General features: G+C 33.7%; 1 protein-coding gene across 3 annotated transcripts in view; it reads left to right on the top strand.

Moving 5' to 3' along the window:
* The window catches only part of LOC145664475 (WD repeat domain phosphoinositide-interacting protein 3), a 315,439-nt gene that overhangs the window by 221,737 nt on the left and 66,105 nt on the right, over nucleotides 1–27,597 (top strand). Inside the window, exon 8 of one of the 3 annotated variants that reach the window (XM_081731187.1) lies at nucleotides 11,006–11,064. The exons of 1 other annotated variant lie outside the window; for it this stretch is intronic. In XM_081731187.1, the coding sequence (XP_081587313.1) occupies nucleotides 11,006–11,049 (44 nt within the window). In that variant the 3' untranslated portion in view covers nucleotides 11,050–11,064. Of the gene's footprint in view, nucleotides 1–6,358; nucleotides 6,520–11,005; nucleotides 11,065–27,597 lie in introns of those variants that run through there. One more of the 3 variants, XM_081731184.1, reaches the window with a different exon arrangement.

The following is a 27,597-nucleotide window of genomic DNA, read 5'->3' as shown; positions in this document are numbered from 1 at the left end:
AAAAGCTCAAGTTGGGGAGCTGACATCGAATCGGACTACGCACCGGAAGTGTGTGTTCTATCACTGAGCCTGCGCGGCTCCAAGAACCATTTTATAGCAGAGAATATGCATATATGGATCTAAAGAAATCATAAATATATCATAGTTATGTATTATTGTACTATAGTACATTAAATTCTATATATTAAACCTGAACACATACACACACACATATATATATATATATATATATATATATATATATATATATATATGTATAATATTTGTTTGTTTCTAAAGTACTTGCACAGAAAGCAGTATAGAAAATTTTTCACTTTTAAAAATTAGTTCCGCGATATTTCCAACTAGGGGAATTATTATGTAAGAATATAATTGTTCATTTGATTATAAAATACTGTATAAACATAACTATAAAATACTCTACAGTTTATGGCTTGTACGTTTTTTACTACCATTTCTAAATAGCCGTAATTTGCAATATGGAAGATGTATACGACCTAAACTATTTAGTAACTCTGCTGCCATATATGTAGTTTTGCCAGAAACATGAAGCCGACGTCGTTATCAATGTTGTGTATGAGCTAGTAAATGCCATTGTGTCGTGTTGGTACTAGTGTAAAGCTGCTCCGAAATTGAGCAGCTACTGAATATGATACATCATGGCTCATCCCAATTGACGATTTTCGTACCATCAAATAGTAAAGCACCGTCGGGAAAATGGTTTAAACATCGCATTTGTTCAATACATCTAAAGATATTGTGCACACCAATCACATGTACGGGAATGGGGTTGTGAAAGATACATTTAACAACAAAATGTATCGTTCGAGATTATCAAATAAAATATCCCTTTAGGTGCTTTGAAGACTTGGCCACTGTTAGACCAGAATACACCACCATCCTAACGCGACATGGGGGTTCCGGTATCACATCAAATTATCGAAACTAACGACGACGTATATTACGTCGACGGCACTTAATATTGATGGTATTATCGCGAACAACAGCGCATTCACACTTCCAGTATTTCACATCCTTCAACGTTAGATAACCAAAAGTGCAGTGAGGATTACGTAGTTGAGAACTAAGTGCGGCGTTCTACAAATGTTATAGTTTGTTCAAAAGATGTCAGTGTGGCAAACTGTAAAAAAGAATAAAGTCCATGCCTCTGCAACGAATAAACAATCGGGAAGAAGACAAAATTTAGTATCTACAGAGCGATTGATATTAGTGATTTTATTTAACCTTAAACATACCAAGGAAAAAACAATGTTGTTCGAACTTTCAATTTATTTCACAGGACACAGAAAATCTCTTTATGTTTTACATTATTCGCCGTTTAATTTTGTGTTCAAGGTTAGAGATAGCTACAGCTATTTTAAGAAAAGTATAGTCAGTAAGTATCAAGATCAGTAAATTCGACATGTTTTGTATCGTTCTGGCCCTTTTAGTAGATGACAGCAATATTTGTATAGCACTTTAGTCAAAGCCGCAGCCCGCTAGACACGCAGGCAGTGGTCAAAGCACATTGTATATTACCACCCGCTGTTCTGTAGTTGAATGAATGAATTTGGAACCTATGAGGGTATAAACAGTGAATACTGCACTGCTAAGAGAAAAAAACTGGGGAGGAAGTAAATCTCAAACGATCCTGCGGTTAAACAACAAAAACCTTTCCTTCTTCTCCAAGACAATTTGGTCCGTCTAGAACTGGCCTTCCTTTCAGAGAGGGGACACACGCAGACTTCCGAGACAATTCGAGATCAAAATGTTCACTTTGAAGAACCTGAAAATTAGTCATGGTTAGGGGAAGAAATTCTTGATCTAAAATATATATATTGCAGGATACAAAATACCTTGTATTACTTTTTTTTTTTTTTTCAGAAAGATAAAAAGCAAATTCTGAACAATTAGTTATAAAAGGAAAACTTCTAATAATTTTCCAGGAGGTAATGTACCTAAAATGGAAGCCACATGTCCTCGCTGAACTGCTATGCTGATACGTTGTATCAGAAAAGTAGTAGCCCGCTTGTCACCAGTAAGGTGTACAATACGTTGGCCTACTTCTTTGATGAAATTGAGCCCTTAGAGGCCTCAAATGCCGCTCGATTCAATAGCTACGGGCTCAAACATGTATCTATCGAGCAGATCTTTATATTTTCTTCTTTTCTCGCATTCTCTGCGAGCTGCAATAGCTCCTTCTCGAGATGAAGAAAGAGTGAGATTAGATGACGCGAAAGTGTCAGAGCAGGTGAAATCCCAGAGAAGAATCCTTCCCCTCTTCCATGGTACCAGCGTCATGCCATCTGGTCTTTTGCCATCAGATCTGTTACACCCCACAGGTTCACGAACAGACGGAACTTCCGCCGGTGTGAGTGCTCTCCAGATAATGTCATTCACGTTCGAATGCCTCACATGTCTTCCGGAGCTACTTATACAAGACAGACCGTGTAGACCGTTCTGCTTGACTGATGCACCACATTTAGAGCAGTTGTGTGATTCACAGATGTCTACTCCTAGGCGAAGTGCAATTGCAATACGAAAACTTTCGTTTGGAAGGTGCAGTCCTAGGGTGTGTGAAGGTAATGCCTGTAGCCAAGCACCTGAAATTGGTGATGAGAAGGCGAGAAGTCTAGCCTTGTCCTCTTGACTGTCTGCTTCTTGTATTAACACTGATTGATATAATTTGATAATTGGCTTGTCCCACATTGATTGCGAACTTCTGCCCGTTATTTCAGGAGGGCTTAAACCAACTAGGTTAGACCAGTCATATATGCAGTCTTGGACATCGGATTCTATGTGAGGCTCATTCAGTTGGTTGAGGAGTATCTCAATGGTATGCTGGGAGCCATAGAACGACGCTAAAAATGTAGGATACGCCAAATCGACAACCCGACGAATACCAAGACCTCCAGAATCAACTGGAAGGGAGGTCTGTATCCATGCGTTGCTATTTAGGTTACAGTTGAGTAACGATTCCAGTCCACATTTCAGAACGGTTTCAAACTTCTCTAGTAAATCGACTTCACGCCAAGAAGTAGAATAGCGTAAAAAATGGATTATTCTTGGTATGGAGAACGACGCACGAAGGGGATAAAAAGCTGAATGTGCGGAAACTAGGACCAGACGTGACAATAAAAAATCTAACTTTTTAGTTTTCTCGACTAACAAATTTCGTGTTGCCTCAGATGAAAGGGCTGCTGGCCTACTTCTTTGATGAAATTGAGCCTTTCGAGGCCCCAAATGCCGCTCGATTCAATAGCTACGGGAACGAACATGTAAAAAACATATGAAATAAATTTATATATATAATATTACTTATGAAATGCCCTTAAAAAAAAATACCTAAAAATTGTTATAAAAATGACGATTAAATTGAAACTGTAACGTTGAAAGAAGACAATAAACATACCAAATATTGGGCATCGTCTTCACAATTCCAGAAAAAATAAATTAGGTTCTTCAGTTGAAACGTGTAAGTTTCATTTTAAATGAAAATAACTAAATAAATACAAATTTAAACAATTTACTACTTACGACAAATATAGTGAGTTATTCAGCGTGAAATGTACTTATTTTCCTCATCTTGGCCTATTATGTAGCATGGTGTGTTTCCATTTCCTTCGCCTTTGTGGTGAACAAACATAGTCTGCGTGGATTTTTTCAGGTTTCTTCCGTGTTCTCTCACTTTCTGCATTCCACCATTTTTCTTCACTTTCATCATCATCGCCTCCTTTAGCCTAGCCAGCATAACCGCGGCGCGTAAATTTCAAAGATTTCATTTCCATTTCATTCGCGTTACTGTAAAGATAAAGAAATAACGTCTCTACGTAAATCGTGTAATAATTGTGTAGTATTAACGAGTTGTGCATGAGAAATTGGAAAGTAAAAATCATTGACACATTTAGGGAGGAGGGAACTTCCTAGGCTAGTTTGATACGAGCTGCTTTTTAGCAACTCGAAATATTATAGTTCAAAATCAGCGCTCGTGAGCTTGTACGAAATTTTTTAACTATAGATTCTTAGGTACCTTTCCACAAGATTCGGTAATATTGATACAAGTGTATATATCAGTGGGATAGTTGTATTTTTGTTCCTAATACGCTAAGTATAGCCTATCCTTCGTATGGAAGTATATAAACATACCATGTGTAAGTAAGAGACAGTTTAGGGTTGTGCCCATGTAAGGTTCATGATTGTAAGTGTGTTGTATAAGTACTTATTACAACATTATGAATAAATATGAATAATGACGAACGGTACTGTGGTTTACTGGGAGTATTATAGGTTGTTCCGGACAAGAGTAGAATCAGGATCAAATAAAATAATAATTGTTTAAAAAAAAGTGAGAAACGACCATGTGTGTACAAAACTTAAGCCTATAGCGAAGTTTGTCAGAATATGCATAAATCGAGATTCTGTGTTTACGTTTCATTGAAGGGGATAATATTATAAATAAAATTAATATGCATTACAAACTCTTAAAAACGTCAAAAGGGGGCTAGATCAAGAAAATCAGCAGCAGTTTAATTTATTACCTGAAAATGTAGAAGTGACATTTATGTGAGTGAATCCTGTAAACATTGGTGCGCTGATCACCATATTGAAATAAATGACGTACGAAATACGGAATAATTTAGTTTATTTTTGAGAAACTGAAAGAGTAAAATTAATGTTAAAATGAAATATAGTTTATTTTAATGAGGGAAGAATATTTAACTATTAGAAATGATAATAGTTAAGCTTTTAAATTGATTGTTGTTGAAATTATGCTGTTCAACTCACTAGGTGGAATGAGTTTAGTGCACAAGAAGAAATGAAGTAATATTGGACGTTTGTTCAAAGGTGCCTATAAAACTAGAATTTTTCATGAAGACGTTTTTCTGGTTAATAAATCAGTAAAATCATAAATAGTAATTAATTGGGTGTGTGTTAAGAATATAGGCCCTCCGAACTAGACAGTTCGAAAAGCTAATACATTAAATAGATTTTGATCAGCCTCAAAAAATGTGAATAAGCGCCATTTTGACAGTTCTTAGTATAATTTGGTTTACTTGATTTGAGACAGTGACAAATTGATTGAAATATAGTTATTGAATTCGGCTTCAGTGATAGAATCCATTATAATGTTTGAGTGAATTTAGTTACGTTGCATCGCACATATTCCAAGCGGTGTGAGGTAAAAATGGCAGGGTCATTTTTAGAGGAAAATATGGCAGGCGGAAAAAATGGCAGGATAGGAAAAACAATATGTAAACATGTAACATATTCACGTAAGAAAGCATTTTCATAGGGCATTTAGCCGGCTGTCCTTTCTAAATTATCTGTTTGGTTTATTGAAGTGGCACCTCGATTATTTACTCAGTTGTATGTAAATAAGGGTCCCGATAGGAGAAATAGCTATAACGGTTGCTTATGCATTGCTTCAACAGTTAGTTGTATGTGACTTTGAAGTAGTTTACAACTCACTTCAAAATAAGCTTGGACATGATGTTTCTATAGAAGGATGTTTCTTCCATCTAGACAAAGTACTTATCGTAAAATTCAAGAATTGGGTTTGTCAGGACTTTTATGAAGAAGATGCAGAGTTCTTCAACCAAATTGGTTCACTGGCCTTTCTTCCGTATGAAGATGTGTTGCAGGGCATGGAATACTTAAAACATAGCTCCTCCGGGAGCGGAATATAATTATTTTGATTCAATGTATGTATCCAGTAGGTGAAGAAACCATGAGAGTAAGACGTATCCGCCACAGTTTCCTCCTTAAAAATGGCATGTGCATCAGGTTACGCTTGAAGAGAAACCACGCACAATTCATTTATGCGAGGGTTGGAACAATAAGTTTTCCCCACCATGACAGAGTACAAGGTAGTTATTGAAATGAAGTGAAATCTTTGAGTTTTACGTCCCACGGTTATGCCGGTTAGGCTAAAGGAGACGGTGATGATGAGTAATGAATGAAACGGTGGAATGAAGAAAGTGGGAGGAAACGGGAGAACCCCGAGAAAACCCACGCACACGGTGTTTGTCCACCACAAAGTTCACACGGCGTGAGCTGGGATCTAACCCGGGACCTCAAGCAATAGTGGTGAACGCTCTACCACTGAGCCACCGCGGCCCAAGGTAGTTATTGTTGCATGTACGAGTAATTTATGAGGCTATAGTACAATGAAGCTAACTGTGGATCTGCATTATACGAAATTAGACAATACAAAATTATATAATAGTGTAGTTATTATTGTTGCATATAAGTTATGTTCTGTATATAGTATTGCGAATTTGACTATGTGATTTGCATTATAAAAAAAATAACATATTGTGGTTACTGTTGTTTGACGTAAATTATGTCCTGTATACAGTAAACATCGATCCAGGAATAATAGAAAATGAAATAAAAGAAGTACCAGGATATTCGTTTGACAAGTTGTGTAGTATAGTCAATTTGTTTCTCCAACTTTCCAGTACTAATAACACTGTTCAACAAATTTTGATCGAAGGTATGTAAATTCTTTGAAATTGCGATTTTTACATTCATTTAAGCATAATATGAAAGGAAATGATGATAGAAGAATTTCCTTAGCTCAGGTTGTGAAAAAAAAAAAACGCCCTTGTACAACAGTAGCTGTATATATACAAATGCATTAATATTTATAAAACATTTAACCAAATCCTTGTAAAAACCTACATTTCACTTTTTTTTATTTATTTCATTGTGATGTGATAAGCTGGGGAATTAAGAAGAACCCTAACCTATAGCTTTCTATACCCTTGTACTTCCTTTTTCAAAATTGCACAAATACCAGTTTCACAGCGATACAGAAAATAAAGTAACCGTGGTCAAGTTAAACATTAACAATTCCGTAATAAAAATCAGTATTAAAATCAAAACATGGAAAATATGTACAAATACCTTTTTGTGCAAGAACTACACTGCAATGTAGACAAAAGTTTCAAGTGATCCCTTGTACAGGATTATGTTTATTTTATTTTGATCGTCTTCGCTTGGCTTGCCTTTTGTAGGTTACATCTGGAGCATCCTTTGCAATAGTCCAACAGTAGTCGGCCAATACGTTAGAACCCCACTTTCCCTCATATCTCTTCTCCATGGCTGCAATATCTTGATGGAAACGCTCACCATGTTCGTCACTTACTGCTCCACAATTCGGGAATGAAGTCTAGATGTGAATGAAGAAAGTGGAGTTTCAGAGACATATTGCAACCAAAATTTTCGTAGCACAATAACAACTTTGCTACCAGTTGTTTGTAATTTGTTGCTCGGTGTCTTCCCAAGAACTGTGAACAAACACTCTTCAAGCTTTCCCACGTAGCTTTCTCCTCACCTTGGAGAATTTCGTCGAACTTGTGATCTTTGAATAGTTGCCTAATCTGTGGCCCTATGAAAACACCCTCTTTAACTTTGACATCACTTAATCGAGGGAATTGTCCTCTTAGGTATTTCAGGATATTCGTTTGACAAGTTGTGTAGTATAGTCAATTTGTTTCTCCAACTTTCCAGTACTAATAACACTGTTCAACAAATTTTGATCGAAGGTATGTAAATTCTTTGAAATTGCGATTTTTACATTCATTTAAGCATAATATGAAAGGAAATGATGATAGAAGAATTTCCTTAGCTCAGGTTGTGAAAAAAAAAAACGCCCTTGTACAACAGTAGCTGTATATATACAAATGTATTAATATTTATAAAACATTTAAGCAAAATCCTTGTAAAAACCTACATTTCACTTTTTTTTATTTATTTCACTGTGATGTGATATAGCTTTCTATACCCTTGTACTTCCTTTTTCAAAATTGCACAAATACCAGTTTCACAGCGATACAGAAAATAAAGTAACCGTGGTCAAGTTAAACATTAACAATTCCGTAATAAAAATCAGTATTAAAATCAAAACATGGAAAATATGTACAAATACCTTTTTGTGCAAGAACTACACTGCAATGTAGACAAAAGTTTCAAGTGATCCCTTGTACAGGATTATGTTTATTTTATTTTGATCGTCTTCGCTTGGCTTGCCTTTTGTAGGTTACATCTGGAGCATCCTTTGCAATAGTCCAACAGTAGTCGGCCAATACGTTAGAACCCCACTTTCCCTCATATCTCTTCTCCATGGCTGCAATATCTTGATGGAAACGCTCACCATGTTCGTCACTTACTGCTCCACAATTCGGGAATGAAGTCTAGATGTGAATGAAGAAAGTGGAGTTTCAGAGACATATTGCAACCAAAATTTTCGTAGCACAATAACAACTTTGCTACCAGTTGTTTGTAATTTGTTGCTCGGTGTCTTCCCAAGAACTGTGAACAAACACTCTTCAAGCTTTCCCACGCAGCTTTCTCCTCACCTTGGAGAATTTCGTCGAACTTGTGATCTTTGAATAGTTGCCTAATCTGTGGCCCTATGAAAACACCCTCTTTAACTTTGACATCACTTAATCGAGGGAATTGTCCTCTTAGGTATTTATAGGCCTCATCCTCTTGGTTCATGCTCTTAACAAAACTTTTCATAAGACCTAATTTAATATGTAGAGGGGGAAGCAAAATTCGGTTACGATCTACCAGTGGTTCATGCTGCACATTTTTCACTCCCGACTGAAGAGTTTCTCTGGCACTCCAATCACTTTTGCGGTAATGAGATCCACGATCTCTACTGTCCCATTCACATATAAAGCAACAATACTTTGTATACCCTAACTGCATACTTAGCAACAGTGCTATTACTTTAAGGTCACCACAAATGAGCCACTGAAAATCGTAATATTTAATGGTTTGAAGTAAACGTTTCAAGTTTTCATAAGATTCCTTCATATGAACTGCGTAACCTACAGCAATTGAAGGAAGTTCATTTCCAATATGTAAAAGCACTGCCTTTAAACTCATCTTGGACGAATCTATAAAGAGCCTCCACTCCGTAGGTTCGTAATTAATTTTAAGTGCCCTCATGATACCATTTACATCTGTACATGCCACAAGTGGGTCTTCCATAGTAAAAAATGAAGTGAATATCTTCTCTCTATTCCGATACACTGAAATATTTACTTTTTCCTGCAATAAATTCCATTGCTTTAAGCGTGACGCTAAAATTTCGACTTTGCTTTTCGAGAGGTTCAAGTCTCTGATTAGATCACTTAGTTCCTCTTGAGTAAGTCTATGTGGTTCACATGGAGGTTCTTCTACAACAAACGTAGGGTCCTTCGAAGTACTTGATTCAGGAGCTTCAACTTCTTGATCATCATCAGAAAAAAGATCGTATTCTTTAGGTGGGTCAGGAACAGGTAGTCCTTCTCCATGTGGAACAGGGCGCATTGCAGAAGGAATGTTACGATAGATCAAGGCCCGCTTCTTCTTCGTGGAAATTCCCTTCTTGACGGAAGGAACCATACAAAAATAACAGTCTCTGGTGTGGTCGCTTGGCTCCCTCCAAATCATGGGCACTGCAAAAGGCATTCAGCGCCCCTTCCCATTAATCCAATTTCTTAGATTGCTGGCACAAGTGTTACACAAAATGTGGGGTGCCCAAGATTTATCTTGGTCTCCAATTTTACAGCCAAAGTAATATTGATAGGCTTTTCTTGTTAGTGGTGTTATAGTCTGCCTTTGTGAGGAAAATGTCACTTCCCCACACACGTAGCAGAAACTATCCGCACTGTTTACACAATTTCGCGGCATTTTTGTTTATTGAAACCTCAAAATGTCACTTGAAATAGTTCCGACAACTATTTAAAAATATACATTCGAAATACCAGTATTTTGCGTAGTTGTAGTTGTATTTTTATGTCCTGCATTACACAAACGCCACACCCAAAACGCTGATAACTGCACTAAACCTGTCTTTTCTAACAATAGCAGAACACTACTGAGATAAGGAACACAATGAAACCAAGCGTTCATATAGTTTCTCCAGTGTTGCCGGATCAGTGTAACATTTTACCCCAAACGAAGCGAATATATTTATTTTTAAAGCGTTATTATTAGACATGCCTGTAAAACGAAAAGTAGAGCTAATATTCGAAAATAACTTTCAAATTCGTGATCAGCACCACAAAATCAATAAGAATTAGCTGATTTTGTTCAATTTACATTTTCGTTGTTTAACAGTGTAATTTGTCTACAAGGCTAGAAATTCTTCAACTAATGCATGCAAGGTAAGCTTGAGCAATACAATATATTTGAAAACATTTACGTATGTTACTTGTTTACTTATTGTTTTCCTTCCTGCTATTTTTACCTCTCTGCCATTTTTTCCGCCTGCCATTTCTTCTGCCTGCAGTTTTTCCGCCCTGAAAACTACCCTGCCATTTTTACAGTGATTCATTCCAAGCATATCATGGAGGAAAACATGTTTCTACTTGCTTGTCCATGCAATCAACCTATTGCTGTTACTTTCCTTAGCGTAACTAAATGTTACAGCACATTGGCAATCTGATCCTTAGAACGTAAATCAAAATTTTAAAAAAATGATCACAAATAATTTGTGATAAGATATTACACAATTCATTATCTAAATATTCTTCAAAATTGCTTAGCATGAAGCTGATAGTTCGATTTTGCTATCTATAAAAAAATCAACCAATAGATAAAATCTGATTAGTAGGTTCTCATTTACTATCTGCAATCCATGTTTTGCGTGTTGATAGGGGACATGTCAGGAGCTCGTATATTTTTATGAATGAAATACAAATATTATTATTGCTTTATTTATATATGCCTGATTCTACGTATCGTACAGATATATTCGATGCCCGTTGTTTCCATGTGCATTAGTTTTTTTTTTTCTTCTTTCTTGTTTTCATTTTCTTCAATCACGTATTACTCTTGTTAATAGACTAGATAGCTTCGTATCTTCATCATTAGGTAAGGTATCCATACTCATTAGGTTAGGTATACATGGTTCTTAGGTTAAGTTAGGTATTACACTATTAATTTATAATTTAATGTATTTATAAACATATTGATTGTGGGTCCTATTTTATGAAATGGTTTTTAGTAAAGAACCTGGACCAGAAACAACGTCCAAAGATAAAGGGGTAAGTCTTCACGAAATAGATATTTCAAGTACCATAATTATGTAAATGTTTGCTTTAATTAAATGATGTTCGAGGTAGATGTTTGTTTTGATCTAGAAATGTCGAAAAAGGGGATGACAGGTGATAACCGAGCAGCGGTGGCAAAAACCATGGTTTTTTTTTTAAAAAAAATCGTTTTTTTTTTTTTTTTTTAATTATTTCCTCTATATATTCATATCATATATGGGCAGAAATAAGTTTGTTTCGCCTTGATGTTATTATGCAACGACCGGGTTATGCTGGAAGGGGTCACATCTGCTGAAAGCGGAATAAAATCCGCTTCTCAAGTTACATCCGAGAGAAATTGTCCTCCATTTGAACTCGGAACCTGGACTAATTGGCCACAAATGCGATACGTCTGCCGACTCACTCACGAAGGAATCCTAATAAAAATACGTTGTTCTGATCTTTACATGCTTCTTAATATAACTGCCAAGAGTCATTTCAGAAGGACAAAAAGATAAACAGTTGTACAAGTGAAACCATTATACAGAATTACATATGCACAATTTCAAAGTACTACGGAGTACGGAAGAACTAATTTAGTTCAAGTTAGTTAATAACGACTTTTATTGGTCCAAATTAAAGAGATACAACGAGTTAATTTGCATATCAGTAAGAAAAGTGAATAAAGATACGAATTATTTGAGTCCACTTTGGCTCAGACTCATTTATACCTAAATAGATACCACAGATACTTCTCATTTCACTAAATGCCTCTCGTGGGGTCTGTATGACCCCCCCCCCCTCACACACACACACAAAGTACGGCATTTCGATGTATCTTATCAATAGTAAACATTGAAACAAAACAATATTTAGATTTTTCTTTGATTGCAATTTCATAACAATAATAATAACTGCAAAAAAAAACAACACAAAATAAACATTTATAAACTTATAAAAAAAAAAGTTGCTTTTGTAGTATATCTTTTTGAGTAATGAATGAGGAATTTAGGTCTGAATATAATATGAATAATATACGGGAGTGAAACGTGATAACCCACAAATGTGTGTTCATCAAGGTTTTACAAACACTTACACTTTTACTAACATTTTCCGTTTTTTGGTTTAAACCAGTTGGCTTGTTTCAAAAAACCAGCTGGTTTAAACCAGCCAACCCTGTAACCGAGATCGTTATTTGTTCTGGTATTAAAATTTTAAATACTGAAGTATAATAATAATAATAATAATAATAATAATAATAATAATGAATTGGAAATATATACAGTGGAGTATTTACGATTTTGTTTCGGGAGGGATTTGTTGCAGCTCCAGTACGCGAGCGGAACGTACTTTATAATTTCAACTTCAGGATTAATAGTATGCGAGCGGTTATACATGAATAAACAACAAACATATTAAGTTTTTCTTAATTTTTAGCTGCAGACAGATCCATAGGGTAGCAAGTACTTTAAATAATAGAGACGAATTTGATATTTTACTTTATTGTAGAATTAAATTTTAAAAAGTAAAGTTATAATTGAAGTTCGTCGGTTAATTTAGACTTATAAATGCCGAAAAAGAGATGAATCGACGGACTCCCGAGTTACATAGTATGGCGTGTGTAGCATATATGAGTACAAAAACTGTCAATAGGTAAAGATAAATTCGAAAACTGAAAGTTTGTTAGAAAGAGAGTTCATTTTTACATAGCAATCTGTCTTTAAATTTCCCTTATCCTTTCTTCTTCCCTCATAGTTTGTAACTCTACTTTTACTGTTAAAGAAAAAAAAAATCCAAAGTAAGGTCAGGGGAGTTCACAGATATTCTCTGACGCTCCACCATATTTCCGTCCGTACACAGTCGTGTTGCAAACAAACATTAAGTTATATGTTTTAAAAAAAAGAAAGAAAGAAAAAGAAACTATCGTCAAGTTTCCAAAACACAGTGCCCATCAGGTCATAAAAAATTTATTAACTAGTATATTTAAAAAATAAAAAAACAGGAAAATCAAATCTTTGAAAAAGAGTATTTTAGGAAATTGGGTCACTGAAGCAAATAATTATCAGTATCCTTGTCTTAAATTACAAATACATCTTAAAATACTTAATTCTTCAACCCTTGGCCTTGGTGTGTTGAGAAAACTAAAATAATGACCCTCCAAAATGTTTTTGGGGTTTTGGGAAGATAATCTAACAACCCAACGTAGCCAGTAAATAAGCATCCTTATTAAACTTAATACTTAAGATAAAACTGTCACTTCTCAAACATAAATAATCAAAAATTGCCAGCAATATTTTAGTAACTTAAAATTCCACTATATGTTAGGCAGTAAGCTAAAGTGTATTACGAGGGCAAAAAACAAAATGTCATAAAATCGAAACATAAACGAGAGATAAATGATAATATACCGTTTATGTAAGTTATCACACTCTCATTAACAATAAAATTAAAATCAAAATCAATAATTATTAAATCAGGATACAACTAAATCATGTGCCAATGTGTAAAATACTCTTCCTTCTCTTATAGATCAAAATCTAAAGCGTTAAGTGTCAATAAGTATAGGCTCGTAATTTTAAATCGTAATTAAACCTTAAGTTTCTATACGGTTTCCATTAGTAAAAAGTGCTAAAAGTAATTAAACAGTTGGGAAATTATAAATAATTCTTAACCTTAAACGTCACCGAGTTCGATTTCCAGATTTCAATCATGCACACAAGCCAATCAATAAAAGATTTCAATTTAAGTTATAATAAATACCAATGTGTATATTTGTTGTTTCCAGCAAAGGTTAATTTTCAACTCCTGTTCTTACGTTCTTTAATTAATTTCTAATTGTCTTCAAAATAAAATCGAATTTGTAGCCTTCATTCAACAAAAATTAATTCTTTAATACTAAAAATAAATAAAAAAAAAGTATATTATTAATACGATTCTAAAGTATTATCTTGATTGCAAAAACAAAAAAATCTGTTTTAAGTCAGCTTTAGATACATATCTTAAAATATTTTAAAGCAAAAATGTTTGTATTAACTTCCAAGGCAGACGCTAGGCCTGGCTTTCTAGTAACATAAAAAAGCCTTTAAAAGCCAAATCATTTAATAATAATGTAAATGCTTAATTTTACATTTCAATTATTAAATCTGGAAGGCTCTAAAAAATAAATAAAAAGTACTAATAATAAAATGAATAAAGGACTATAATCTATAATATAAATTATAAACCTATAGCACGGTGCCTTCTGTTTAGGCCTTCAATATGCAAAACTAGGGAAACTATTATTTCCAATTAATAAAAAAAAAATCCCTAATTACCCATTTTCCTAAATAAAAGACAAATCCAACAACGTTTACAGTTGTGTCATTTTTATGGTTATTCATACAAAAGAAAATACTATAGCATTACGGTCCCTTTGGAAAAAGAAAAAGATAAAATTTATCTAAACAAAAGCAAAAAGTACATTCTATTAAGGCCCGCATTTTTAAGATATATAGTGCAGTTGTAGTTTGCAAAATAGTTTCGCAACAGCGTTCGTCATTACCAATGCTACTTAAATGGCATGCTATCACAAGAATAAATACGAAAATACATCCCTATGTATTAGTTTAGCAAAGTATTCAACTAGTAAATTAAAACTACTGTTAACAGTAAAAAAAAAAAAAAAAAAAAAAAAAAAACACCGTTCTATTTGCCGTAAAAACGTGTAAATCTCTTATATCAACATCAAATTAAACCTAACTCTAAGTTAGTAAAATTAAAATTGCTTCTCCAAAAATAGAATTAATTACATTATAGTATTTAAAGAATATTAAATAATCAAATAATTAAATACATAAACGTGTCTGAAATAAAATATTTATTATAAGCAACGGCACAATAAGAAAAATACATAAATAATATGCACACCACAGAATAGGTACTAAAGTGGTCAATAACGTAAATTCACAACAAGCTATTTTACACTAATTCCATATAAACCCCGTGCATAATCACTAGATTCAAACAAATAATAAATAAGTAAAAGTGTGTAGTGAAGTGCAGCAGAGACAGTGTATATGCGGAAACGTTCTAAATATTCAAAACTTAAAGAAGATCACATTTTTCTTGCGTTTGCCACGGAAACAATGGGCGTTCTTAGCAAAGAAGCCAGAATGTTTTTAAAGGAATTAGGATCAAAATTAATTAACAAATCAGGAGATCCTAGAAGTGGTTACTTTTTGACACAAAGGATAAGCTTAGCCATACAAAGAGGCAATGCCATTAGCATATTAAACTCCTTCCGATCTTCACCCAAGCTGGATGAAATTTTTTTATCTAAAATAAATATAAACATTTTCTGAATGTTAATAATTGCTACTTCGAAGACATATACAGTATAAAATGATATTTTTGTTTATTATTGTGTGATTGGGATTATGGCAAAATCTAAATATAGAGGACTGAAACAAAAAATAAAAGTTAATTTACGATACTTGATAGCCTTAATTGTTCGTGCAAATTCAAGAAGATATTGAAATAGCGATAAAATCTACTTCTCTTCAGTGAAATAAACAAAACACTGAGGATAAGTAAAAATGTCACTAATAATACGAAAATTTAATACTTCTGTCGCGGTATTTAAAAAAAAAAAAAATGTATCTTAAATATAATGAGAATTCTCGCCGACATTATCTAATGAAAATACTTTAATCACAGTCCAAAATAATTTGTCGAAACGTGTAGTAGTCGCTGTTTTGTCTAACCAAAACGGTAAAACAGTCGCTTAAGGTTAAAAATCATATAGTAAAGTAATCTTTAACAAATGCTTCACAAATTGTAATGCAAATTACCTTAATAAAATTAAAATGTAATAAATTACTAAACATGGGGAAATAACCTGTCTTGGAGCAATGCGATCTAAAATGTAGTTATGTCTAGTTCAGGTTCTTAACATTACGTATCGGCATATCAATAAATAAAGTGTGTCATACCAGTATATAATATAACCGTACTCCCTTCTATTTTCTATATTCATTTAAAATTTTGTCTGCAATAGTTGCAAGTATTCCCAGACATTATTGCAAATAATTCTCATTAAAGATCATTTTGCGTATGGAAATTTTATCAAAACTCTAGGGAGACAAATATTAGAAATACGCTGTAGTGCTTAAAAACGATAGGTTGAGTTTTGTGGAAAGATAATTCCTCTCTGTTTCAATTTAAAGTAATGGTTTATAATATAATACGTGAAGTACATTTTAAAAAGTGAAGTTTGTTTGGAGTGGCCCGTATACAGTTTTATTTATTCTATTTATTTATGACTTCTTTTACGTGGCGAAGCCTTCTCCGAGCACTTAACCACGTGCATAAATTATATATATTAAGAAAAAACACCAATATATAGAAAATATTAACAATTACAAAAGAATAGAACCACATAAAAAAGAATATACTACTTAAGTAAAAAAATGGTTAAGCACTTCAAAAACAAAAATTGAAAAATAATGTACAATAGAGGAAACAAAAATAACATGGAGAAACCTAAAATTGCATATTGCATATAGCGGTACTAGAAGTATGAATATAGAAGCTGTACAAATTAACATAGGTTACCTATTGGTTGTGTGTTCATATGTGGGTTATTAATAATCTGGTAAAACGAAGATTCCTCATGTGCTACCAGTATCTCCTAAGAGAAGTGAATTTACAGATTTTTTAAATTTGGCAACTGTGGAAACGTTGTGTATTAATTGAGGTAAACTGTTTCAGAGGCGTGTAGTACTTACTGTGAAGGATTTTGAGTATGAATCAGAATTGTGACTGGGTATGGGGAGCAAGAAATTATCTTGTGATCTTGTGCTTCTAGTATGAAAGTCTGATAAATATAAAAATCTACGGGCTAGATACGATGGTTCTGACGTAGTAAGTATTTTGTACAATAGGGTAAATTATGTAAATTTCTTGTTCCAACTAACGTCAGCCATGACAGTTTTTTATAAAAAGATGTGAGATGTTCCGTGTAAGTTGTATTGAAAATAAATCTAATGCAGGCATTTTGCACTCTTTGCAAGCGCTTTGATCGATTTTCTGTTAGATCAGAATAGACTGAGTCGCAATAGTCAAGATGTGGGAACACCAGTACCTTGACAAGTTTGATCTTCAAAGATATTGGTAAGAAATTTCTTAGTCGATTTAACGTATGTAGGGCACTAAATGCTCTCTTATAAACTCCATTTATTTGATCTGACCAGAAGAGATTTTGATTTATTATGACTCCCAAATTTTTGACAGTTGTAGAGGAATAACAGTATTGGACAATTTTATATTTGGGAGCTGATAGATATTAATAGAAGAAAGAATTCTTGGGGAGCCAATTAAGATGCACTGCGATTTTGTTGCATTTAATTTTAACCCATGAGCCGTAGACCAGTCGCTGATTTTATTTAACTCAGTATTTATTTTCTCAATCGCATTATTAATATCTTGTTGGGGAAAAGAAGAATATAACTGAAAATCATCAGCGTAAATATGGTATTTACAATAGGTGAGAATTTTAGGGAGATCATTAATGTAAAGGGCAAAGAGAAGGGGACCTAGTACGCTACCCTGCGGCACTCCACTGTTGATACAATGCCATGTCGATATGTGATCCTGATTGATCACTACTCTTTGTTTACGTTCGTGAAGGTAAGAATGAAACCATTTAAACACTGATTCAGAAAAATTAAACAATAATGATAATTTCTGAAGTAATATGTAAAAATCAATCGTTTGAAATGCCTTACTATAGTCAAGTAGAGTAAGGAGCGTCAGTTTTCTGTTATCAATAGCCCATCTTATATCCTCCGTTACGTTTACTGGTGCAGTGCATGTGCTATGAGTACTTCGAAAACCAGATTGAAATGTATCCAATAAATTATTTGTTGTTAAGTATTCCCGAATTTGATCATTTACAATATATTCAAAAACTTTTGAAAGCACGGAAAGAACACTGATAGGACGATAGTCTGCAATATTATCAGCGTTGTTCTTTTTTGGAAGTGGGCGGACCTTAGCGAGTTTTCATACTGTGGGAAAAGTACCTGTGGTAAGAGAGTAATTAAAAATGTCAGTGATAGGATTAAGTACATGCGGTAGGATTTTCCTGATCATGGTTATTGAAATATCATCTGTACCAGTGGCTTTAGATTTAATTCTTTGGCGTATAGTTAACTGCGTTCTTGGCTATGTTTCTCCCAACACCTAATACTTTTAGCCGTTTCCAAAGAACTGCTCCATTATTTTCGAATTCAAGTATTTCATAGGCAAAGCGCCGTTTTGCCTTCCTTACTTCTTGAGTGCAACGGTTTCTTAATATCCTATAGTTTTCGAATTTTGTATTGGGATTTATTGTGCTATCACTGGAAGGATCACTATTTTTAACATGTCTCCTGTATACGCTATAAGCTTTATTTCTCCGCGCCATTAACGAACGTAATTCATCGGTTAACCATGGTGATGGGGGTCGCGAAACACGTTTCTTAACTACAGGGTCGTGTCTATCATACACATTTATTATTAAAGAATTTAGAGTATTTACCTGCTCGTCAACTGTAGGGAGGCAGTTTATTGAGTGCCACGGCAAGTAGGCAGCGTCGATGTTCAGGTCTACATCATTCATGTACCTAAAGTCTCTGGATGATGTGAATTTAGCTTTATATTGCGGAACTCGAAGTTTGTAGGATATATATAACATATCATGGTACGAGATGCCCGGTGTGTGGATTTGACCGTGGCTAATTACATGTTCTTCCTTGGATACCAGTACCACATCTATCCATGATGCTGAGTTCCTTATGTGATGGGTTGGACCAAGAGGACAGATAGCAAGGTTAAGGCCCGAGATCGTATCCCGATATTGCAAGACTTCGTCTTTCGTTGTTAAAAGATCCCAATTTGTATCACCCATTATTATGAAATGCTGATAATTGGGTAAATGTTTTGCAATATCGTCAACAAAGTTTATGAAAGATGTACGGGGGGAGGGGGGACGATACACAACACTCAAAAGCAATGTCTGGTGACCTACAGTGACTTCGAGTATAATATATTCTGAACTACTGTTATATACACCAGCTGACTGAGACAGAAGTTTGACCTGGAAATTGTCTCGTAAGTATATTGCCACACCCCCGCCGCTTTTACCCTTTCTATTGTTTGTAAAGACATGGAAACCTGATAAATGAACGAGGTTGTTTGAGAGGGAATCCTGTAGCCAAGACTCAGAAATAAGTACTGCATGCACATGTTTAAAAGAGGATACAATGCTTTTAATTTCCGCGAAATTTGAAAGAAGGCTTTGCGCATTGAAATGAATAGCGTTGTAGTTCCCTTCGGCAAAATCTGGTTTCTGGTCAGCTGGTCAGGTACACTTCAAATCGTTTTAGGATTTGAACTGTAAATTCCCTTGCTATACTGTGCTGTGGGGCTGCAACCACAGTTAATTGTTTCAATTGTCAGTTCTTACTAACGAACATGGGGATATTACTTCGCATGGCAAGAGAGAAAGTACATGGGGATCTGAGCAGTACAGCGCTTGAGTAATTAATTGGGGATGAATGAAATGAAATGCATGTTTTTTTAATAGAAAATATCACAGAGACGCAAAGGTTAGAAAAGGAAAGGATTTTACTGTACCTCAGCCATTTCGATGTGATGAGCCTCTTTAAATATCGGGTGAAGCCTTATCCTCCAATCCGTTGAGTGTTTCCGTCTGGTATCGATCCCGGACCTCACGTTCGAGAGTGAAGGACCTCTCGACCTCAGGGCAACAGCTCCCAGATGTCCTGGCCTCTTTGGAGTGACACTTCTGTCATGCAATGGATGGTGAGGGCCCCGGAGTGCTAACCGTCTCCCAATTGCTGTTAAGACGACTCTTCTGAATAGCGGTCCAAAGTGTGTTTCTGGCGGCTTCTGTCACACTCCTCCTCGAGGGTCCCGTGTCCCCTGGTTTTGTTCTACTTCCCTGCTCTCGCTTCTTCCTGGTGCTCCGCACGTGGGTGACTAGCTCATCAAAATTATCTTGGTCAATAGGGAAGTTTGTTAATTGCTGAAACGGCGTGTCTGAGTTTGTTTTGATAAAGTTACAGAAACTAGGAAGAGAATGGTAAGCATGAATTTGTATTGGGATGAGGTGAGCAAGAAGAAACATGCCTACTAAGGGGCTTAAATTACATATTATTTCAAATAATAATAATGTTTTAATGAGACTTTTGAGTACTTAAATAGATGAAAACTGTCTTTCTATTTCGCATAGTTGCCATTTTTGTGTGTTCTACAAAAAGAAATGTTAAGAGGAAAATTCAACTACAAAACTAAAACAATTTTGCAGAAATTATTAAAATTGTAAGAAAAATATTCAATATTTTCCTATGTAAATCTTACTGCCCTCCATCAAGCGTTTGAATTGGTGCAAGTTGTCGTCCTTGTAAAATAAACCTTGTTAATTATACAAATTATAACATATTTGGCAAATAAATAATTACATTGGTAAAATAAATAAGTGAAATTTGCCAGAATGAGGTAATTCTAATAGTACCAACGGACTTACAGTAAGAAAAAAAACTGTGTTCAGTTGATTGAAGAAGTGTATAAGGTACTGTTTGGTATCGTAAATAAAGGAGATGTTTAATAATACAATTGTAAAATAAATATTAAAACCAAAAAAGTTTGATTGTTGAAAACCAAGTACAAAACAGTTAGTTCTCGTAACCTTATCTTGTTTACCTTAAATATTATTTGCAGATGTTGCTCAAAATAAACAAGTTTTAAAACAAAAATAACTTCTAAAAGGTAGTTAATTTCTTTTATTTAAATATAAACCAAAATACTATAGAGTTGTCAAAATTCTATTGAAAGAATTGTCTGTAAAATGTGAATGTTCGCTAAAAGCAGTTTTAAATATAAAAGAAAAGTAATTTTACAACATGTAACTAGCATTAAAAATATATTAAAACAAGCCAAAAATATTCCTATTTCAGTATACTCAAAGTGAAATTATTGTTACCAGATGCCTCCAGGTATAAATATGGTTTTAATGTTAAAAATGTAGCATTTTGAGATAGTATCTTATTGTATATAATTTAACTATCTTTAACAATTTCGTTTATGCAAGTTGTTTAAGTTAATGCGATTCTCGCTAAATATTGCTTAAACACACTTGTGTTTATTCTACTTTCAAACTAATATATAATTTTGAAATCAGTTAAAACAACCCTCTGCTTAGCTAATAATGTAAATAAGGTGTTTCTATACCTTATTATTGGTTAAACTGTAAGTTAAACCTTTCCTTTATAGTCACCCGTTTATATAAAACTGCAAAGCTAAATTACAAAAACTTAACAGTTCACCAAGCTGTAACACAATACAGTTGTAAGTGTATTCTCCTTACGCTAAAATATAATAAATTGTCATGTTACTTCTAAACCGTAAATGGAGTCATACTTCATACAGCACATAAACACGATGTAATTGTAGTTAGTAGAGAAATTTTGAAATTAAAGGTGGATTGTATAGTTTACAAAATGGTTACTGTACAAAAATTTCCAACACATTCCATACTAATGTAAGTGAAAAACAAATGTATTCATAATATAGTAATCCGGCTTTAAACTTAAATCACACTAATTACCAAAATGTAAGATACAAAAAAATTAAAAATCAAAATATAACAAAAAAATTAAAAAACTAATCAATAGTTTAAAATATTATACGCGGAGTGTAGTTATTCCACTTTTGGTAACCTGCTGGTGGCTAATAGTATTTTGATTAATTTTATTGTATTATACTTGCCTCAATAATATCTTATTTTAAAAATAAACGATTATTACCATGAATATATATAAAAGTATTCATAATAAGTAAATTCTCGTAATGAGTTAAGGCATATCAGTGCGTATGCGAAAAGTTAGGTACTGCATATAACTAAATGAAATGCTTCAAACATTAATGTTGCACCATTTCAAACTGAAAAGGTAAATTATCAAATATGAAAGGAAAAGTAAACCTAAATAAGATAATATTGTCTACGGAAATTTGTATAAGTAACAAATTTCCTCAATTAAGGGGGCAGGGAGATCCTCCTGCATGGGATTACCATGCCCCGAGGTGGCAGTAGCCTTTCCACCTTCTTTACTTTAGTTGGCAATGGCTTCCCATTTTCAACGGAATCTGGCGCCATTTTTACCTCGAGTCTTCTTGCAGACTCCTTATTATTGGAGGGGCCGCGGTGGCTCAGCGGTAGAGCGTTCACCTCTGGAGCTTGGGGTCCCGGGTTCGATCCCAGCCCCCGCCAAGTGAACTTTGTGGTGGACAAACACAGTGTACGTGGGTTTTCTCGGGGTTCTCCCGTTTCCTCCCACTTTCTTCATTCCACCATTTCATTCATTACTCATCATCACTGTCTCCTTTAGCCTCACCGGCATAATCGTGGGACGCAAAACTCAAAGATTTCATGTTTTTCCTTATTATTGGACGACACTATACCTTCGTCCCCACAGATTCCGTTTTCCCCGTGAGTCTCCCTTCTGACTTACTGTTCTCGGGGACACTATCTTGTCCTCTTTTTTTTCTAGGTATACCTATCTCTTAACTTACTGAGGGTTGTCTGTTGTTTCCTCCTTAGTTTTCTCTCGCCAAACAACTACCGTAATCACTTCCTACCTGGCTACATTTCATGACAAGATTATTAAGGGGTTTTTCCCTTCGACTTGCGGACCTATCTTTCCGTTTAGTTACAGAAGTGATTACCAAGGGTTTTTACCCTTCGACTGGTGGTCCTATTCCCGATTTAACCTGGGATTTATTTACAGAACACAATGTGAAACAACGAGCACTTATATTACTGCAACAGCACCGAGCACTATTTACACACATTTAATTGTTAACAATGTTAGTAGGAAATGAGCATTATGAATTAATTTCTAATGTAGGGCCTTGTCTTTTTGCCCTTTTAAGTAATGAAAACAATTTAATGTTTTACTTTTCCTTGTTTTTCATCAAATTTCGAAGAGTTATTTTTTACACACTCAGTTGGTAATACTTTTGCCCTTCTTTTTACTGACAGACATAATAGCCGACGGATAGGCTGTAGTGATAAATATTTTTTAAAAATATTTAACTTTTCCCATGTCTTTTACTACACAACTAATATTTTTAACTTAGCTCGGCCCGTTATTTTAATTTTACACATTTAAAGGATTTCATTCTTACTGCTCCTCAATCGTGACTCTAGTTTTGTGAGCTATTACAAATTGCCCTTACAATACTATTTTTTAATCAGAAATAAAACGTTATTTCCCCAAAATAAAGCATAAATTGTATGGACTAAAAAACACTCCCAGTTTGTACACAATCCGTGATATAAATGTTTGTTGACCAATTTATACACAATCCGTGATACAAAATGGTTTCTGTTATTTCACCTGTGCATTAATACACGGGGAGATGAAATACAGTTCAATCTTACAGGGACACACACAGGAGTTTCTTCCTAATAATAAATTGAAAAAGATTGTACTCACATAACTGTTCGCTGTAGTAAGATGCACTATGGTTCTCTCCATGGCAGGGCGCTGAGATGTTAGTCCTAGGAAGTTCCTTCCACACAAGAGAACTTGGCTGTAAACATAAAAACACAAACCACTGTTCAGTCTATTGTTTCGATGTGCTGTAACATAACTTACATGGTGGAAGTTACTTCCCTGTGCTGCATGTGTTTTTAGCTTCTCATACTTTCCTTTAATTTGTAATAGTTCAGCATCCGATGTTCAACTATTGTTTGGGCTTCGTCTCCGTACTTGCTCGGTTTTCTGCTCGGATCTGAACCACTGGATCCCTGCATTTACACCACAGGACTTTCATCTGGATTTTTTCAAAACTGTTTGAATACTTCACAACAACCTCAGAAGTTGTCCACTGGACTATTATATAGGCGACCGAACGGGTTAATCTGCAGGTGACTCCACGGCCACCTCACAAGTGCACCCCACACCTGACACCATTTTTTATCTTTTGCAGCTCCAGTACGAGAGCGAAACGTACTTTTTAATTTCAACTTTAGGATTAACAGTATGCGAGCGGTCACACGTGAATAAACAATAATCGTATTAAGTCTCTCTTAATCTTTAGCTGCAGACATATCCATAGGTTAGCAAGCATTCTGAATAATTGAGACGAATTATTTTGCCCAGTTTTTTGATAAAACGAAGATTAAAAGAAAAGTAAAGTTACAGTTGAAGTCCGTCGGTTAATTTAGACTTACAAATGCCGAAAAAGAGATTGACCGACGGACTCCCTTGTTACATAGTACGACGTGTGTCTACGAAGTTACGTTAGTTTTTGGAGACACATGACATTTATAGTAAATGCTAAAAACATAACAAGTTTTTACAACTTACGTCAGATTTTATGACTATTTTAGACTTTGGTCACCATTGTTAACTTTCCATATACACCCTTTTATGCACCCAACACCATAGCTGCGTGCGCACATAGACTTTTAAGTATTTTCCCTTTTCGTAAACATTATTTTTTATATTAAAAAAATTGACACATTGATATTCAGTGCTTAAGTCCTCATCACGTGTAAAGTCTGGTGACCATTTCCTAACAAACATCTCCAAAAATCTCTTTTATATCCTGTTCTGAATTACAGCTTTGATTTTGTCTCACTTTTGAAGTCTCCTACGATATCCAATGTTAATAGGAATTTTCCATTTACAATATTCTATTATTGGGATTTAAGAATATACAAAACACACATATTAAACAGACGAAATAAACGAAACAGACATATATATATATACAATATAAACAATTGGTAACTTCTCAATTAAAAGGGGAGATCGGCCGTTCTTTTAAACATCCCATAGCATAATTAAATATGATTAACCAACAACAGGAATTACATAATATTTAATTAAAGAAAATAAAAAGAAAAATAGAACAGTAGAATGTACAGCTATTACATATTGCAGACAAAATTCTAAATGAATATAGAAAATAGAAGGGAGTACGGTTATATTATATACTGGAATAGCACATTTTATCCATTGATATGCTGATACGTAATGTTAAGAATCTGAACTAGACATAACTACATTTTAGATCGCATTGCTCCAAGACAGGTTATTTCCTCATGTTTAGTAATTTATTACATTTTAATTTTATTAAGGTAATTTGCATTACAATTTGTGAAGCATTTGTTAGATTACTTTACTACATGATTATTAACCTTAATCGACTGTTTTATCGTTTTGTTAAACAAAACAGTGACTACTACATGTTTTGATAAAAGATTTTGGATTGTGATTAAAGTATTTTTATTAGATAATGTTGGCAAGAATTCCCATTATATTTGAGACACTTTTTTTTTTTTTTTTTTTTTTTTTAAATACCGTGATAGAAGTATTAAATTTTCGTATTATCAGGGACGTTTTTACTTATCCTCAGTGTTTTGTTTATTTCACTGAAGAGAAGCAGATTTTATCACTATTTCAACATCTTGAATTTGCGCGAACAATTAAGGCTATCAAGAATCTTAAATTAACTTTTATTTGTTTATCATTTGTTTGAATCTAGTGATTATGCAAGGGGTTTATATGGAATTAATGTAAAATAGCTTGTGGTGAATTTACATGTTATTGACCACTTTAGTACCTATTCTGTGGTGTGCATATTATTAATGTATTTTCTTATTGTGCCGCTGCTTATAGGAAATCTTTTATTCCAGACATGTTTATATACTTAATTATTTAATTGTGTAATATCCTTTAAATACTATAATGTAATTAATCCTGTTATTGGAGAAGCAATTTCAATTTTACAAACTTAGAGTTAGGTTTAATTTGATGTTGATGTAAGAGATTTACACGTTTTTACGGCAAATAGAACGTTTTTTACTGTTAACAGTAGTTTTAATTTACTAGTTGAATACTTTGTTAAACTAATACATAGGGAGGTATTTTCGTATTCTTTCCTGTGATAGCATACTATTTAAGTAGCATCGGTAATAAAGAACGCTGTTGCGAAATTATATTGCAAACAATTGCAATACATATCTTGATAATGCGGACCTTAATAGAAGTTAGTTTTCACTTTAATGTAACAAAACTAATTATTGTTATTACAGTGAGATGTAAAGTTTATCTTTTTTTTAAAGAAATTGTAATGCTATTGTACCTTTTCTTTTATGAAACGAGCAGAACAATGATGCAATTATTGTATCGTTGTACTTGTTTTTTATTTAGGAAAATGGGTAATTAGGGATTTTTTCCATTAATTGATTTTAGTTTTTCTAATTTTGCTTATTTAATGCTTAAATAGAAGGCACCGTCCTATAGATCTATAATTTGTATTATATACTATAGTATTTTATTTATTTTATTATTATTACGTTTTATTTATTTTTGAGAGCCTTTTAGATTTATTAATTGAAATATAAGATTAAGCATTTACATTATTATTAAATGATTTTGTTTTTAAATGCTTTTTTGTGTTACTAGAAGGCCAGTTTTTGCAATCAAGACCTTACTTTTGAATTGCAACAATAGTATAATTTCTTTGAGTATTTAAGAATTAATTTTCGTTGAACATAACATTCGATTTTATTTTGAAGACGTTTGACAATCAAAAATTAATTTAAGAACGTAAGAATAGGGGTTTAAATCTAACCTTCGCTGAAAACATAACAAATATACACATTGGTATTTATTATAACTTAAATTGAAATCTTTTATTGGTCGGCTTGAATGCATGATTAAAATCTTATAATTGAACTGGGTGACGTTTAATGTAATGGATTATTTATAGTCTTTCAATTGTTTAATCACTTTTAGCATGTTTACGAGTGAAGTCTGTATAGGAACAAGGTTTGTTTACAGTTTAAATTACAAGATTATAATATTGACATTTGACGCTTGAGATCCTCATCTACAAGGAAAGGAAGAGTATTCCATACATTGGATACGCGATTTTCATCTATAAGGGTAGGAAGAGTATTTTATACATTGGCACATGATTTAGTTGTATTTTTATTCAATAATTATTCATCTTTACTTTAATTTTTTGTTACTGAGAGTGACAACTTACATAAACGGTATATTATTTATTTTTCGTTTGTGTTTTGATTTTATGACATCTTGTTTTCTTGAGACCTGATGAGCACTGCTTTTTGGAAACTTGACGATAGATTTTTTTCCTTTCTGTTTTTTTTAAGACATATAACTTAATGTTTGTTTATAACAGAACTGCGTACGGACGGAAAGATGGGGGAGTGTCAGACGATGTTTGTGAACTTTCCTGAATTCGCTTCTTTTTTTTTTTTAATTTATTTATTTATTTATTTTTCTTACAGTGAGAAGTAAAGTTACAAACTATGAAGGAAGAGGAAGGATAAGGGAAATTTAAAGATAGATTGCTATGTGAAAAGGGACTGTTTTCCTAATAAACTTAGTTTTTTAATTTATCTGCACCTATTGATAGCTTTTAAAATTACATATGCTACTTTTACTCATACCTGCTTAAACAATAGCAATTACGCTTTGAATGG

This window comes from Thermobia domestica, chromosome 11 (assembly GCF_964235325.1).
Source record: "Thermobia domestica chromosome 11, izTheDome1.hap1.1, whole genome shotgun sequence".
Lineage (NCBI taxonomy): Eukaryota > Metazoa > Arthropoda > Insecta > Zygentoma > Lepismatidae > Thermobia > Thermobia domestica.
This window is presented reverse-complemented; position numbering and strand designations above follow the sequence as displayed.